Raw genomic sequence first — 16,670 nt, 5'->3', positions numbered from 1 at the left:
ACAGCTAGTAAGTTTCCAAGGTCAAATTTAAACTCAGGTCTTCCTGACTCTACAAGTAGTGCTGTATCCACACTGCCACCTTCTCTCCCAAGTTCTTTTGCCCAAGAAATTAGTTGCTGTGAATGACCCCAGACTAAATTTCCCTGCTTTTAAATGATTTCTTTATCATTTGTATTACTCTGAAGCACCTTCACCGAAATGCACAGTACCTTAGCCCCAGGGGAATATACTAATCTTTGAGCTTGCTGCCTGGGCTCCCTCTGGTGCTGGGGCAGGAGATAAATTTACTATATTCCACTTTCTACCACTGGGATTTTAGATGCCAAAAGCTACTCCCCTGCATCAGTCACTATATGTCTAGGGACTGCATGAAGATCTTAATATTTAATGCATTCTCATTAAGGAAACTCTGTTGAGGCAAAATAGAATTAAACATCGCCAAACATAAATTATTTCTGATTACCTATTTTCTCCCCTCATAAGCATAGATAATCAACAGTTGACCTTGGATGCAAGGCTGAAGGGCAGACAAAATAAGAATTCCTTGCCAGAGTTCTAAACTGCCTGGGACCCCTCCTCCTGGACATGGGAAAGGTCATTGGCTGCCCAGACCAACCCAGACCCAGGTTGAACCTACCACCCCCCCTCAGCCACTCTTTTGTTTTTCTCCTAGTCCCGAGGGCCGCCAGCTCTAGGGGACCCTCAGAAGTGGCTCAGATCTCCTTCAACACGGCCTGAGCAATAGCACAGCGGACAGAGCCCTAGACTTGGCCACAGTCAGGAAGGTCTGGGTTCAAATCCCATCTCAGACACCTACTGGGTGACCCAGGTCCAGCATCCTTCTCTCTTTGGGCTGTAGTCTCCTCAGCTGTAAGAGCAAGGGGTTTAGAGGTCCCATCTAGCTCAAATAATCTGCCCCGGAGGCGGGGTGGGTACAACCCGGCTTGTTCCTCAGTCTCCCTCACTTTCTCCCATTATCTACTTTCCACCTTCCCAGGAGATTCTATTCATGATCAGCGCAGCCTGGATTACTGACTAGCTCTTCCTCCTTCTGCCATCTGACTCCCTGCAAGAGTCCAAGGCTCTCACAAGCCATCTTGGGGGACATCGGTGAAAGGCTAACCTGCAACTGGAAAAGACCAAAATAGGAGTCGACACACTTCTGTTATCCACCATCAATAGGGAATTAGGTGGTCCACATCAAGACACGCTGCAGGCAAATGAAACCTCAAGCAGACTTTGGAATGACAGGACCTGGATTCAAATCCTAGCTCTGCCACTTATTTATTAGCTATGTAGCCTAGGGTAAGTCACTTGAGTTCTCTCATCTGTAAAACGGGGAGACAACTAGGTGGTGCAGTAGATAGATCACAAAGCTGGGATCAGAAAGACTCATCTTCCCAAGTTCAAATCTGGCCTCAGACATTTAATAGCTGTGTGACCCTGGGCAAGTCACTTAACTCTGTTTGCCTCAGTTTCCTCATCTATAAAACAAGCTGGAGAAAGAAATGGCAAACCACTCTAGTGTCTTTGCTGAGAAAACCCCAAATGGGATCGTGAACAGTCGGACATGACTGGAAAACAACTGAACAACAACAAAAATGAGAGGGGAGGGTTGGACTGGATGGTCTCGAAGGCCCCTGCCAGCTCTAAATCTATGGTCTGATGAACTGCTCTGTGCCTCAGTTTCCTCATCTATAAAATGAGGGTTGGGCTAGATAGCTTTTAAGGTCTCTATTTCTAAATCCACAATCCTATGACACTCTAACGCCTTCATTCCTCCTCCCCCAAAATATCCATTATTGTACCCTGCTAGAATACAGCGGTGAAAGGCATTGTGGATAGAGATGGCCAGGCACACCCCAGCTCGAGCCCTGCCTCTGACACATATTGTGTGACCCTAGGCTAATGACTTAATCTTTCAATGTTCTACCACAGAGGGGTCAAACTCAAATAGAAACTGCTCCACTGCTGTTCAGTCCTTTCTGACTCTTTGTGACCCATGGACCAAAGCACACCAGTACCGTCCATGGGATTTTCTCAGCAGAGATACTGGAGTGGTTTGCCTTTTCTTCTCCAGTGGACTGAGGCAGATAGAGGCTAAGTGACTTGCCCAGGGTCACACAGTTAGGAAGCTTCTGAGGCTAGACATGAACTCAGGTCTTCCTGACTCCAGGCCCAGCGCTCTATCCATTGAGCCACCTAAAAGCCTCTTTATATAAGAATCCCTGTAGGCAACTTATTAACTTAAAAAACTGCATATCAACATTATCTATGTTCTATTGTACTTTTATTTTGTGTGTGTATATATATATATATATTTTATCTGGTTGCAGCAGGGAGTGTTGTTAGTGTTTGACACTTCTACTCCACAAAATTCCACAAGACTACATATAAATTACAAAGAAGGTGCCAACTTTCACTAGTAGAGGGAAAACCCTACCCAGAAGTCCCCTGAATATTTCAGACTCTTTACATTTCAGTTGATCTACTCTAAAGAATGCCAGATGGTGGACACCTCAGGATCTAACACCAGCCCAGCCACTATGGGATCTCCACTCCTTCTCCTCCACTTTCCCTCGTTCTTTCAAAGGGAAAGGCTATTGAGGAGGGAGAATTTGGGAAAAGGGGAATTTACTGCCAAGACTTAGCTTCAGTAGGCCAGAGTACCGTGGGGGGCGGAGAGGCTCTTCCAATCAGCGGGACATTTTCATAGCGTGGGTTTCCACCAAAGAGCATCGCTTGGTTCCTGCAAGGTTGGAGAAGACTTGCTTAGGAGGGGGAACAGGAAAGCTAAAATAGATGGGGAAAGTGAAAACAAAAGGGGAGAGGAAGGTACAAACAGGCCAGGTAGAGGGGAGGCTCACTTCAGGAGAGAGGTGCCCACATGGGAAGATATGGGATGTGCGGCACCACCACAACTACCTGTACCTAGAAATGTCTATTAAACACCAACAGCTGCCCTCTGGTCATCCAATAGAGACTTGTGTATATAATATAATATGATATATGATAAGATATATGATATAACACAATATATAATAGCATATCGTAGCTGCTAAATATCACTGGCTGAGTAGAAGGACAGACGGAATGGCTACTGAGCACACATTAGGACCTCTGCCCCAATCCCTGGATCTCCCTAGAACTAGGGCTTCTTAACCTGAGGGCTGTGGACCTAAAAACAAATGTTTTTATAATTTTAATAAGACAATTATAATAATAGAATTGTTTCCTTTGTGTTTTGTTTTATTCAATTAAAAACATTATTCTGAAAAGGGTTCTACGATACAAGCTAAGAACTCCTACTTTGTGATACTTTTTCTTCAATTGCCTTTACTACCTTTCTATGTAGCCCTGTCTTGTCTCAATGATTCTAACCATGGCCAGCGGTGCCCCAGCCCAGGGCTAGCTCATCACAGGCCATGTACAGGGGATGCCACTTGCATTCTACAGAGTAGGGGCATTTTCTCTGTCCTGTTGGCCTAGGAAGTCAGAAGCAGGGAAGCCCTCTGCATCTCTTCTTGGGCAAAACAGAACTATGAAGGGATTTTGTACGATGATTTGTTTTCCTAACTTGGGACTTGTGGAAGCTGAGGGTGCCGAACCCACACCTCCCCTTGGCCTCACATGTATTCCGAGACAGGGGCATTTGAGACTGTCTGGGCTGGGGGATGCAGGCTGGTCTGACTGCCCAGGCTGCTGCTATAGCTACAGAAACTTCGGAGCTGTCCCCGGGTAGGGTTGTGGGCAGCGATGCGCTGGGCCTGGGGGTTGAAAGGGTCATCTTCGTCAATGTCATCATAGCTCCTGTCCCTGAAACAAGAGGCAGAGCAGGGCATGTCAGAGCCAGGAGCATGGGGCAGAACGCTAGGCGTCCTTAGCCTCACATTCATGGCCTTCCACAATCTGGCCCCCAACCCTCCTGCCTAACCTTGTTGCCTGCTACTCTACACGAACTCTCCAATCTAATCAGTCTGTTCTTTCACTTGCGTCCTTCTCTACAACTGGAGTACCCAGCCTTTTGTCATCTTTCATCCAAATAAAACAGGACTCAAGACTCACCTCTTCCCTGAAGCCCTCCATGATGGCACCAGCCCAGGACAACCTTCCCTGTCTCTAAATACCAATACCACTTAACCATACCCCTCATCTACCACTTCCCACATGTTACCTTTACTAAATAGGACATTTAACCAGCAAAACAAGACAGTATAACACTTATTTTCATATGTATACATTTTCTTTTGTGAGCACCTTGAAAGCAGGGACTGTGTTTTATTTTGACCACCTCTCCACTTCTGGACCCCAGGAGCCTTCTCTTCACTACGGCAAGGCCTCTGCCCCGATGGCTTCTGCCTGTCATTGGTGAGTTCCTCCCAGAACCTCTATTTGAGGTCCTGCCTCTATTAGCACCCATGCTAGCCATCCTGTTTTCTTCAAAGCTGGGACAGTCCATGGTGCCCCAGACCTCCTCTGCACCTTACCCTATGTGAATACCCTCCCTTCTCAGCCTATCCTCTGCTTTTCAGCTCTTTTGCATGTGTTGTCTTTCTTTTTCTTGTGTTTATATTCTCAGGGTTTAGCACAGGGCATACAGTGAGTGCTTACTACGAGCTCCATCTACCTAACTCCAGCTATCTCCCTATCTCTGAAGGGACATGGTGGGGGTGTCTTCTTATAGTTCTCATTTGGGTCCTGTTTCATCTCTAAAATTTTGTTACATTTACTTTTGATTTTTTTTTTTGGTGCATCATTCTTTCCATTTACATTGCTGCAGTTACTGTGTATACTGTTTTCTTGACTTTGTTTGCCTCACTCTGCATCAGTTCATATAAATCTTTCCATACTTTTCTGTATTTATCACACATATAATTTCTTACAGTACAATAATATTCCATTACACATATGTACTACGATTTGTTTAATTATTCCCCAATTGTTGTGGATTTATTTTGTTTCTAATTCTTGGCTATCACAAAAAATGCTGCTATAAATACTTTGAAGTTTATGTGGACTTTTTTCTTATTGATGGCTTTCTTAGAGTATAAAGCCCAGTAATGGGGTCTTTGGATCAAAGGGTATAGATATTTTAGTCACTTTATTTGCATAATTCCAAACTGCCTTTCCAAAATAGTTGTACTATTTCACAACCCCTCCAACATTGACTCTTGACATTTTTGGTCATTTTTTCCAATTTGCAGGGTGTGAGGTAAAACCTTAGGGTTGTTTTCATTTGCATTTCTCCTATTATTAGGGATTTTGGAGCATTCTTTCATGTGTTTGTGAATACTTGGCAGTTTTTTTTGAGAATTATTTGTTTATATCCTTTGAGCATTTATTTATTGAGGAATGGATATCAGTCATATGTGTGTGTGTGGGTCTGTATATGTATATGTGTGTGTGTATGTGTGTGTGTATAGAGAGACAGAGACAGGGAGAGAGAAAAAGAGAGGGAGAGAGGAAGAGAGGGAGAGAGGGAGGTAAGGAGGGAGGGAGGGGGAGAGAGAAAGAGAGAGAGAGTTTATATATCCTGGATATCAAACTCTTCTCAGAGAAATTAGATACAGATTTTTTCCCCATTTGACTACTTCCCTTCTTATCTTAGATGCATTAATATTGTCTGTACAGAAGCTTGTCAGTTTCAAGTAATCAAAGTTGTCTATTTTATATTTTGTTTGCTTCTATTTCTTGTTTGGTTAAGAATACATTTCCCACCCATAGTTTTGAGAAATATATATTCTGTTTCTCTTCTAATTTTTAATAGCATGATCTTTAATATTGAAGTGTATCCATTTTGAAAGTTTTGTGGATTATGGTATAAGATGTTAGTTTAAGCCTAATTTCGGCCAGACTGCTTTCTAGTTTTCTTGGCAGTTTTGATCAAATAGGGAGTTTTTCCCTAGGTAATTTTACATCTTCCGATTTATCAAACAATGGGTTATTGAGTTCTATTATTTCTGAATCTCCCTTGCCTATCTAGTCTGTTCCATTAATCTCTCTCTGTTCTTTAACCAATACCAGATGGTTTTGATGATTGCTGCTTTATAATATAATTTGAGGTCTGGAAGTGCATTTCTCTCTTCGTCCCTGCAGAAGCATCATCATTTCCCTCGATATTCTAGATCTGCTTTTCCAAAGGAATTTTGTTATTTTCTTTATCAAGTTCTGTAAAGTATTCCCTTGGTAATTTGATTATTTTGGCATCAAAAGAATAAATTAATTTCAGTTGTATTGTCATTTTCATAAGCACTGAATATTCATCTAGCTATTTAAGTTCCTTATTTCTTTAAGGAGTACTTTGTAATTGAATTTACACAAGTCTTTTGTGTGCTTTGGGAGGTTGATCCCCAGATATTTTGTGCATTTTGTGGTTATTTGGAATGGGATTTTCCTCTATTATTGCTTCTTGTGTTTTGCTAGTATTACTAGAAATGCGGTTGATTTTTAAGGATTTTTTGGTAGCCTGCAACTTTGCTGAAGCTATTATCTCAATTAGTATCTTTGCTGATTCCCTAAGATTTTCCAAACAGACCATCATATCATCAGCAAACAGGGGTAGTTTTATCTCCAACTTACCTACATTTATTCCTTTAATTATCTTCTCTTGTCTTATTGCTATTAGAATTTCCAGAACTATATCAATATATGAGGGGAGCGGGCATCCTTGCTTCATGCCTGTATTTATTAGAAAAGGTCCTAGTGTATTCTCTTTGCTTTTGATGCTTGATTTTAGTTTTCAGATTGATGCTTTTTATGATATTAAAAAAAGGTCCTCTGTGGTTTTGGATATTTTAGTTTTTAATATGATTAATTATGTTGATTATTTTCCTGATGTTGAATCATTCTTGCATTCCTGGCATAAATCTCACTTGATTATAATGGATGATTTTTTGGATAAATTGCTGTAGTCTGTTTGACAAGATTTTGTTAAATTTTTGAGTCAATGTTCATTAAATAATACTGGCCTATCTCTTTCTGTGTTTTATCCTTCTCTCGTTTAGGGAATTAGGTATTAGGGGTATATTTGTTTCATAAAAGGATTCTAGTGAGGTGCTTTCTTTCTCAGTGTTTGAGAATAATTTGGGTACTGTTCTTTAAAAGTTTGATAGAATTCTCCTATGAATCCATCAGGACTAGGATGGTCCTTCAGTAGTTCCTTTATGGCTAAATCTATTTCCTTTTCTGAGACTGGATTATTTAAGATTTCTAATTGGTCTTCTGAGACTTTGGGTATTTTATATTTTTAAAGGCATTTCTTTATTTCTTTTGTGTTCTCAGTTTTCTTAGCATACAATTGATCATAATATGTTCTGATTATTCTTATTATTTCTTCTGCTTTTGTTGTGATTTCAATTTGCTCATTTGCTGTTTTGCTGATTTAATTTTCCATTCTTTTTAATCATATCGACTAGGGGGTCATCAATTTTAGTAGCCTTTCCAGAGATTCAGCTTTTAGTTTTATTTATAATTTCTGTTGTTTCCAATTTATTTCTCCATCTAATCTTTAATAACTTTTCTTTTATGTTTATTTGTTGGACTTCTAATTTTTTAAAATACATATTAAAATGCCTATCTTTCCATCTTTGCATCTCCATTATGCTTAGCACACAGTAGAAATCATCTTTCTTGGTTACTAGAGAAAGTAGGGGCAACAGTGGGAAACATAGAGACATGAGACTGATAAGAGTACACTAGTATAACCTTCCCCTGCCCCATTCATTCTATAATGTAAGGTCTCATGTAACACAAGACAGCGAAGGGTAGCAACAGAAAAGGAGCTGTCTAGGGCACACTGTCTGCCTGGCTTCCTAGCAGATGGTGTGCCCTAGAAAGTTGCCTAGTTTCATCCTGGTTTCTTCTAACTACCTTTTAAGGCTGAACATCAGAGGAATTCATCCCTAAGGGGAGGGGCAGCTCAAAGATTAAAGCACCATGGTCTAACTTTAGTAAAAGCATTCTCCACCCCAACCCCACTACGGTCACCATCACCTCTCCACATTGAAGCTCCTAAAATTTCCTGGATACTTCCACAGAAAATCAACCACCTGCTGAAGGCTGAAGCCTCGACCACTCTCCTGCCCTCTTCTAGACTCAGAATGGACTCTTGTTGCTTAAATCCCAGAGCAGAGGACCCAGACTGGTCATCATATCCCTCCTTATCCCTTTGCAGAGATGAGAAACAGCAGGAGACTCCTGTCTTCTCTCTCCCATCAACCTACCTCACAACCAAATATTTCCAGGCCTGAGGCCCTGCACAGATCATGGTCGAGAAGGCCATGGCAGCCAAGAGGGAGAACAGGCCAAGATAGAGCAGCCCTTCAACACCATCATAGCAGATACCAATTAGGGCATCAAGGTAATCCTAGAAAGGGACGGAAAACTCATTCTGGAGTGAATATGACAAATCAAGGTGCCATTCTTGTTGAGTACTTCTTACCCTTTCCTCTCAAGTAGGCATTTGATGTGACTATGTTCATGTTGTCATAGACCAGTTTATTATCTCCTATCACCTTATATTTTGGGGGCAGCTAGCTGGCACGGTAAATAGAATACCTGGCTTGGAGTCAGGAAAACTCATCTTTCTGAGTTCAGATCCAGCCTCAAAATCCAGCTATACTAGCTGGGTGACCCTGGGCAACTCATTTAACTGTTTGCCTCAGTTTCCTCAACTGTAAAATGAGCTGGAGAAGGAAATGGCAAACCACTCCAGTATCTTTGCCAGGAGAACCCCAAATGGGGCCACAAAGAGTCAGAAGTGACTGAAATGACTGAACAAATACAGCCTTATATTTAAATCTTAAAGAAACTTTAAAGGACATCTGGTCTAAACCCCTCCTTAGAGGTTATGTGATTTGCCCAAGATCACACTGTTACTAAGTAGAGAAGCCTAAATTTGAACCTAGGTCTCTTTCCACTGCACATTCTCTATATTGGTATAGTGTATTGAACAAAGCCTGGGCTTGGAGTCAGGAAGACCTGAGCAAGTCACTTCATTCATGTCTGTATGTCTCGGAAAACTCCCTTGCTTTTATCTAAGTTAGAGAGATCTGAAATTTTTGTTGTAGAGGAAGCTCCCAAACTAGTAATGTCCTGCCCTAACAAAATAAAAGATCTCTTTCTCTGGTGTGCGCGTGCTCTCTCTCTCTCTCTTTCTCACACATATATACACACATACATATAAATTCTCTGTCCACACACATGCCTTCTTTAGAGGGAAGGGATTGGGTCTCTCTAGTTTTCTTTGTGCAAACAAGTCTTTAAACAATGTTTTTTGATAATAAGAGAAAGGCTGGGATCCTAACTCCCCAGGAGAACAGCTGGGTAGACAGGGGATTGTGTGTCTGCAATATGGGGCAGTGACTCATCACTCACTGAACAGAAGGCTTCAGTGACTTACTCAGAGCCTCCTTCTCCCAGCTGCTAGGAGGAATCTCAGGAGACTCATGAACCCCAACACCCTCCCCTTTACAGCTACAGCTCCTTCATGGTGAAACCTAGCCTAGGTCTCAAGGCAACTGCTCCCCACCTGCCATCCTCCATTAGTCACCCTAGCTTGGGCAAAGTTCTTAATCCTGCAGTGCGAGCCCCATATTCCCCTCCCCAGCTAATACCTTGTGCAGTCCTCTGCAATCTAACATGGCAGTCAGCTGATGGAGGCTGGACTCAGATGAGTTCAGCAGCAGCTGTATCCCAAGCAGATCTTTCTGAAGTGGAGAGAAGGGGACAAGGTTTACGGTTGCAACGATAAGCCTGCTTTTGCAAAGTAGCTTTTAAAACCAGGGGGAAGGAGCCAACCCACGAGGAAGAGGGATGGAGAGAGAATGCATTACACATTCTCAGCACCCTCTGAAAAATACTGGAAAGCAAGTCTGGCCCATGTAAGTGGGAACCTGGCTCCAGGGAACCAGGTGGAGAAAGGGAGAGGAGGGAGGAGAAAGGGAAGGGGAAGGGGAAAAGGGTGCGATGGGTATTAGTTTCTAGCTGAGGCTCTTGGATGCTCTGAGTTACAGGCAGTTAGGTCATGATGTGATCATAGGAAGTGAGTTTGAATTGGAAGGGACCTCTGAGGCCATTCTGTCCAACCCCCTCATTTTCCAGATGGGGAAATTGAAGCTTAGCCAGGAAAAGCATAATTTGTCTAAGATCCCACAGAAAGTTTAGCATCAGAGGCAGTATTCTAACTGCCTACAAAGATTAAGATAATCCTCAGTACATTCCTAACCATTTGAAGGGGCATGAGGGAAGGGTGGGGAAAAAAACTCTTAAATATCAACTGATGGAGGTGGTTGTGGGGAGAGCAGTAGGAGGAGGAGAAAATTCAGATCTCAAAATCTTATGGAAGTGAATGCTGAAAACTAAAAATAAATAAATTATCAAGGAAAAAGTAATTTATTACTAAGAAAGAGATTACCAGGCTAGATTTGGTGCCCAAAGGGCCTTTGTCAGTCCTCATCCTATTGTATGATCCTCTCTGGAAGATGGACTAAATGATCATGCCTCCCAGGCTTTAGAAAGATATGAATACTACCCTTCTTCCCCCCCCCCCACTCCTACTCCTCATCCTTACTTCCTGCTGGATGCACATTTCCTCTCCTCACCTCTGCTGTGGGGAACAAGGGCACTGCAAACTGTAATAGGCCAAGGACCTGGATCTGCATTGTAGTTAATGATCGCTGGAAGACGGTCAATGCCTGAGAGCAACAGAGAAGCAGAGCATCAGATGTCATTTGCTATTCCCCACCCTCACACTCAGAAGCCAAGGATGCACTAGAATCATTCCAGGGACCCTGCCATTACAGACCCTGGGGCTCAACCCTCCTCATGAAGCCAATGTTGACTCTTAGAATGAGCTCACCAGAGCATCCTCAATCATGCATGCCCCCTTCCAGCTAGCACTGGGATTTCCTTCCTCTTCAGTCCTGAGGGTTCCTAAAATCCATTGTATGTTTTCCCAGCACAAATTGCCCCAGAAGACAACAATACAACAAAACCAGACTGTTGAGGGTTTTAACATTTATATGTACTTAAAGGTCTGCAAAGTACTTCACAGATATGATTTCATATGATCAATAACTCTGTGATGTAGGTGCTACTATTACTGTATTTCACCACATAATTGTTGCAGATTTTATGGCAATTTTTGCAAAAAAGTGGGATGCGACCATTATGTGAAGCTTTAAAAAAGGTGTGCTAGTATTACTTAAGAATCATTTATTATAAGTAGACCCTATATCAGATTACATGCCATCTTGGAGGTGGTTGTGGGGAGAGCAGTAGGAGGAGGAGAAAATTCAGATCTCAAAATCTTATGGAAGTGAATGCTGAAAACTAAAAATAAATAAATTATCAAGGAAAAAGTAATTTATTACTAAACTGTCTTTGGTGCAAGATTAGGATGCATGGAATACTTGTGAATATACATGAAAGTTGAATACTGACAATGCACGAGCACTGAGAATTCTAGACTCACAATGCATGAGCGAGAGATAAATGCGCATCCATATGCCACTGGTGAATACATTGCTGCTATTTACCTTTTAAGTGGTGTGACAAACAGAATTATACCATGTGATGATTATGTGACAAAAAGTTCCAAACCAATTTTGGGACTGAAAAAACAGTGCGACAATTATGCCGTGAAATACAGCATTCACATTTTACAGATGAAGAAACTGAACAACTCTCTTTCTCTAAAGGACAAAAATGAGGTGGTAGCAAACACTGCCCTTGAAACTACACAAATTTATTCTTACTGGCCAAGATGCTGGTGGTGATGGTTGGGGATCTGATAGAAACTGTGATGTTATGGAGGCATAGGGCAAGGAAGGATGTGCATACCTGTTGGAATGGGTTGCTCAGGCCCTGGCTGCAGTATAGGTAGTAACGGGTTATCTCTGAAAAGCAAAGACACTGGCTGTGATGAAGGTCCTAATTGAGCATCCGCCCACTGGCAATCCAAGTGGCCCTCCCTCTGCTTCCCAGAGTCAGCTTTCCTCTTAAGAGCCACACAGATTACCTCCCTTCAATAACCCTTTGCTGGGGTTAAGGGCTCTGCTGAGGCTGCTCTTTTTGGAGATCAGAAGAGCAAATGAATTGACAACCATGTGTTATGCAACAGGCTCTGTCCTAGGTGCTGGGAGAGCACCATCACAAGGAAAAGAATGACTGAAGAAAATAGAAAACCAGGAAACTACATATTCTAGCAAAGGGGTGGGCAATAGGGGTGGGGGAAGGGAAAGGAATAAAAGAAGGAAGGGGTAATTACCAGCCTAAACTAACTGGACATAATTTGGCTTCTCTGCATTGATGTATCCCTTCACATCGCTTACCTGTACTCATCTGGCCCTGCGTGACATTCAGGATGAACTTGTCTGGAGCTACACAGAAATCGCTGGTGCCCTGTGGTAAAGAATGAAGAATTTCAGAGCTAGAAAGAAGGCGCTTCCACAGTCATCTAGTCTGACCTGTATCTGAGCAGAAATCCCCACCCCCAACACTTCAGCCTTTACCAGAAAACTTTTAACGATAAAGAACGCACTATCTCCTGAACCAGCCCGCTGCCTTTTGGGATGACTCTCATAGAAAGATTTTTCTCTTTGTCAAGCTAAAATCTACCTTTCTCTAACTTCTATCCATTGCTATTAGTTCTGCCATCTGGTGTCTACCAAAATAAATTAAATCTTCTACCTGACAGCCCTTCAAATACTACTTAAAGGCAGCTTTCCTGTTCCATCCCCTCCATCCCCACATACAACAAGAGAGTGAGGGAAAAGTAGGTTTCAAGGAAGAACCACAGGGTCCAAAGTTCACAAACAAAACATTCTGGCTGCTGCCATGAGACAGTAATATGTTAGAGACTGTAGTGATGTGTGTCTAAGTCATTTTCACATATCTGTGCTCTGCTTACCCAAGCAAACTATATAATCCTCAGGGATCAGGGAGGGTATCTTTTCTATTTCTTTTAAAATCTCTCTACCAGGACTCATGACAAAACATTCCAATCACCTCCTGACAGAGAGAGAGGTGACTGATCAGAGTACAGAACGAGAAATAGATCCACATGAATATATTCATACATAGATGTGTATATATACAGACACATACATATGTATGATATGGCCAATGTAGGAATTTGCTCTGCTTAATTATTTATGTTTATAACAGGGGTTTTATTTTTCTTTCTTAACAGGAATGGGAAGGGGAAGGCAGGAGAGAGAGAAGATGGATCTTCATTGATTGAAACAAATTTTAATTAAAACAAATCCTCTCTTCCACCTGACGGAGAACCTCATTATTTCCCTCAGTTCCTCTTTGTGAAGGGCAAATCAAAACAGAATCCAACTTAAAGTCAGGGGATTTCTTGAGAAGGCAGTGTGGTGTAGGGAAGAAAATAATGGGGGAGGGGAGGGAGCAAGCATTTGTGCTCACGTGCCAAGCAACGTGCTAAGTGCTTTTATGCTTATTATCTTATTGGATTCTTACAACAATCCTGGGAACAACCCTGTGCTGTTACTATTGAGGAAACTGAAGCAGACAGAGGTTAAGTGACATGCCCAGGGTCACACAGCTAGTAAGTGCCTGAGTAAGTGAACTCAGGTCTTCCTGACACCAAGGTCAGTGCTCTCTCTACTACGAAGGGGGGTGAGGGTCTGTTCCTGGCCTGCCACTGACTCACTCTGTGACTTCGGGCAAAGAGAGCTCTGGGTTCATATCCAGACTCTTGGCACTCAGTAGTTATATGACCGTGGATAAGTCACAGAACCTTTCTATACCTCAGTTTCCTTTTCTGTAAAATGGGGATAATAATATCAATAATACCTATTTCATAAAGTGTCATGAGAAGCAAATGAGAAGACAGGTATAAAGTGCCATGTAAATTGCAGTTATTATTATCACAATTTGTAAATAGCAGCTGCTAATACTTGTACTGCTTCATAGGTAAGCATTTAGGTAAACCTCACGGCATGATAGATTTAGAGCCACGAAGGGACCTTAGAGGTCATCTAGAACACTCCCCTTATTTTACAAAGAGGGAAGCTGAGGACTAGAGAGGTTCAAAGTCCCAACGGCAGAGTTGCAGTACGGTCTAGTAGGACCTGGTCCTAATAATTCTGTTATTTCATTCTATAACAACTCCACTGATGGCAGAAGCCAGAAGACCTGGCTCCTCAAAATATACTATCTATTTGACCCTGCACCAGCAATTCAGGCTTTCAGGTCCTTCGTTTCCTCCTCCATAAAATGAAAGGGTTGGATTAGATGGTCTCTTAGCTCTAAATCTGCAATCTTGTGAACTGTCTGTCCTCCCATGATCTCCAGATAAGTGTGAGCCACTGCAATGCACGGCCCCATAAGTCTAGTTCAGGGTGGCAGTGGTGCCTGGGGGTGGTGAGGGCTTTGGGATAAAAGGGAACAGTGCCTGGGGCAATAGGGAGTTGTTTATGACCTTCTGCAGCTGCTCTGTCCAGTCCTGTTACTGCAGTGGCCTCATTCCAACTTGGGGAATTAGCTCCTACCCATAGCTGAATGCTCTCAGGCCAAGATCCCTACCCCACCACCACTGGTGTAATAGCCTAGCTGTCACATGCTTTGTCCTGATATAGAAGCACTGGATGTCATCTACCAGTGCAGTGAGGCATGACAACAATTCAATTTTGTATATAGCTGCCATCTATCTGTATTCTGTGTACACACACACACACACACACACATAGAGTTAAGCATTTTAGAATGCCGCAGGAGAGGAAAAAAACAGTGTGGTATAGCACAATTACAAATAATTGATAAAATAATTAATATCCGTGATAATACAGGTTGGCAAGAGGCCCCGCCGTGGAGACCTTCTTCCTCCCTCTATTTCGTTTCCTGTGATGGGCTCCCCAAAGCAATAGGGAGAGTAGCAATGATGAAGTATGCTACACACCTCTAGAGAGGTGACACACTTGACGTAGAACAAGACATGTATTTTCAGACCTGGCTGACTGGGCAATTTGTTGTGCTTGACTATGTATATTTGTTACAAAAATTTTATATTTCTTTTTTTTCCCCCTCAATGGGCAGAGTAGGGAGGTAGAAGGAAAGAAAGGTTAAAGATTAAGATTCCTTCTCCATCCTTCCTCCACTTCAAATTGCAAAGGGGTCAGAAGGAAATCACAGACAAGCATACAATAATGCTACATAATAGAGATGTCCAGTTTCATGTATAATTCTTTTCTGTTGTTTGTTCTACAGTGTATAGGACATACTCCTTTTATTTAGGGTTAAGTTTAGAATTAAAAAAAAATAAAGGGAGACAGATAGAGTATGATTGTCCTTGAGGGAGAGAAGATGAAAATACAACTAGTTAAAATCGGATCAAGTATAAGAGGTTTCCTTTCCTTTTTTGAACTTTTTCCTTTCTTTTTTTTAAAAGTAAAAAAGGTGTTGAATAAGTGTATATATACACGTGTGTATATACACACATATACACATGCATGTGTGTAAATATGTGTAGATCTATATCTACATATGTTTATCTCTCTCTATATCTATCTACACACTTCCCAGCAAACATCCAAATAAGCACCTTTAACCAAGCAAGTTTCCTGAAACAGTCTGGTCGAGCTGCCTAATAATGTCATTTTTCTGGGTGAGTTTTGGAATCCAAGTAGGGCCAATGGCCTCATGGCCACAGCTGTCAGCTGGGATATTCTCAGTATGACTAATCCTGCCTCTCAGTAGCCATAGACATTACAGGTTTAAGTTGCCTTGCTCACCTTCCCTGAGGATGCTGCCTGCTGCAGGGGTGGGTGTGAGTAGGGGGAGAGGGTGCAGGGTGTGCCACTCTACCCCCCCCCATGAAGCCGCAGGTGTCTTTCTTGTTGCTAATGAAGACAAATGCACAAGGTCACAGCTGGTGCCCATGGGAGAAATTACCTAATAATCAGTCCAAACTGGAAAATTTCTAGCTGGCTGACTAAGAAAGGGAGGGCAAACACATGGGGAATTGCCTCCAATAACCTCAAATTCTTACTATAGGAAGACACAAGCTTGGCAAGTTCACTAACTAGTTATAGACTCCTTTTGGGTAGGGGTTCTCAACCTGGGGTCCATGAACTCCTAAATATTTTGATAATTGTATTTCAATATCACTGATTTCCTTTGTGATCCTCCCTGTTTTACTGTAGGCATATAAAAAGCATTCTGAGAAGGGCTTCACTAGACTATCCAAAGGGTCTATGACACAGAAAAAAATGAAGAGATCCTGCTTGACTCGTACTTTACTCTTGGAAGACAATGTGGTATAGTGGAAAGAGCCCTAGCTCCAGAGTCAGAGCACACAGCTTTGAATCCTGCCTCCAACACTTAGTACACCCAGGTGACCCTGGGCAAGTCACTCAATCTAGCTGCATCCCAGTTTTCTCATTGGTAAAATGAAAGCAATGGACCCTGAGACCTCTGAGGTCATTTTTAGCTCCCAATCTATGAGTCTATAGACTGACAGATGCTCTAAGGGCAGCTAAGGAGGCACAGTGGATGGAGCACCAGACCTACAGTTAGGAAGACCCAAGTTCAAATCCAGCCTCAGAGATTTACCAGCTGTCTGACCTTGGGCAAGTCATTTTACCTCTGTTTGTCTCAGTTTCCTCATCTGTAAAATGAGGATAACAATAGCATCTACTTCCCAG

At 42.3% G+C, this 16,670-nt stretch overlaps 1 protein-coding gene across 2 annotated transcripts in view; it reads right to left on the bottom strand.

Annotated features, from left to right (window-relative positions):
- TTYH2 (tweety family member 2) overlaps positions 1 to 16,670 on the bottom strand; it is a 90,588-nt gene that overhangs the window by 4,166 nt on the left and 69,752 nt on the right. For both annotated transcript variants that reach the window (XM_021002519.1, XM_021002520.2), the window contains 7 exons: positions 12,333 to 12,402; positions 11,842 to 11,897; positions 10,602 to 10,694; positions 9,615 to 9,707; positions 8,223 to 8,365; positions 3,631 to 3,816; positions 2,671 to 2,749 (listed from right to left, as the gene is read on the bottom strand). In XM_021002519.1, coding sequence (XP_020858178.1) covers positions 2,671 to 2,749; positions 3,631 to 3,816; positions 8,223 to 8,365; positions 9,615 to 9,707; positions 10,602 to 10,694; positions 11,842 to 11,897; positions 12,333 to 12,402 — 720 coding nt within the window. The remainder of the gene's footprint in view (positions 1 to 2,670; positions 2,750 to 3,630; positions 3,817 to 8,222; positions 8,366 to 9,614; positions 9,708 to 10,601; positions 10,695 to 11,841; positions 11,898 to 12,332; positions 12,403 to 16,670) is intronic.

Source organism: Phascolarctos cinereus, unplaced genomic scaffold (assembly GCF_003287225.1).
Source record: "Phascolarctos cinereus isolate Bilbo 61053 unplaced genomic scaffold, phaCin_HiC Scaffold_5;HRSCAF=322, whole genome shotgun sequence".
Classification (NCBI taxonomy): domain Eukaryota; kingdom Metazoa; phylum Chordata; class Mammalia; order Diprotodontia; family Phascolarctidae; genus Phascolarctos; species Phascolarctos cinereus.
The sequence above is the reverse complement of the archived record's forward strand: the minus strand, read 5'-3'. Positions and strand labels throughout refer to the sequence as shown.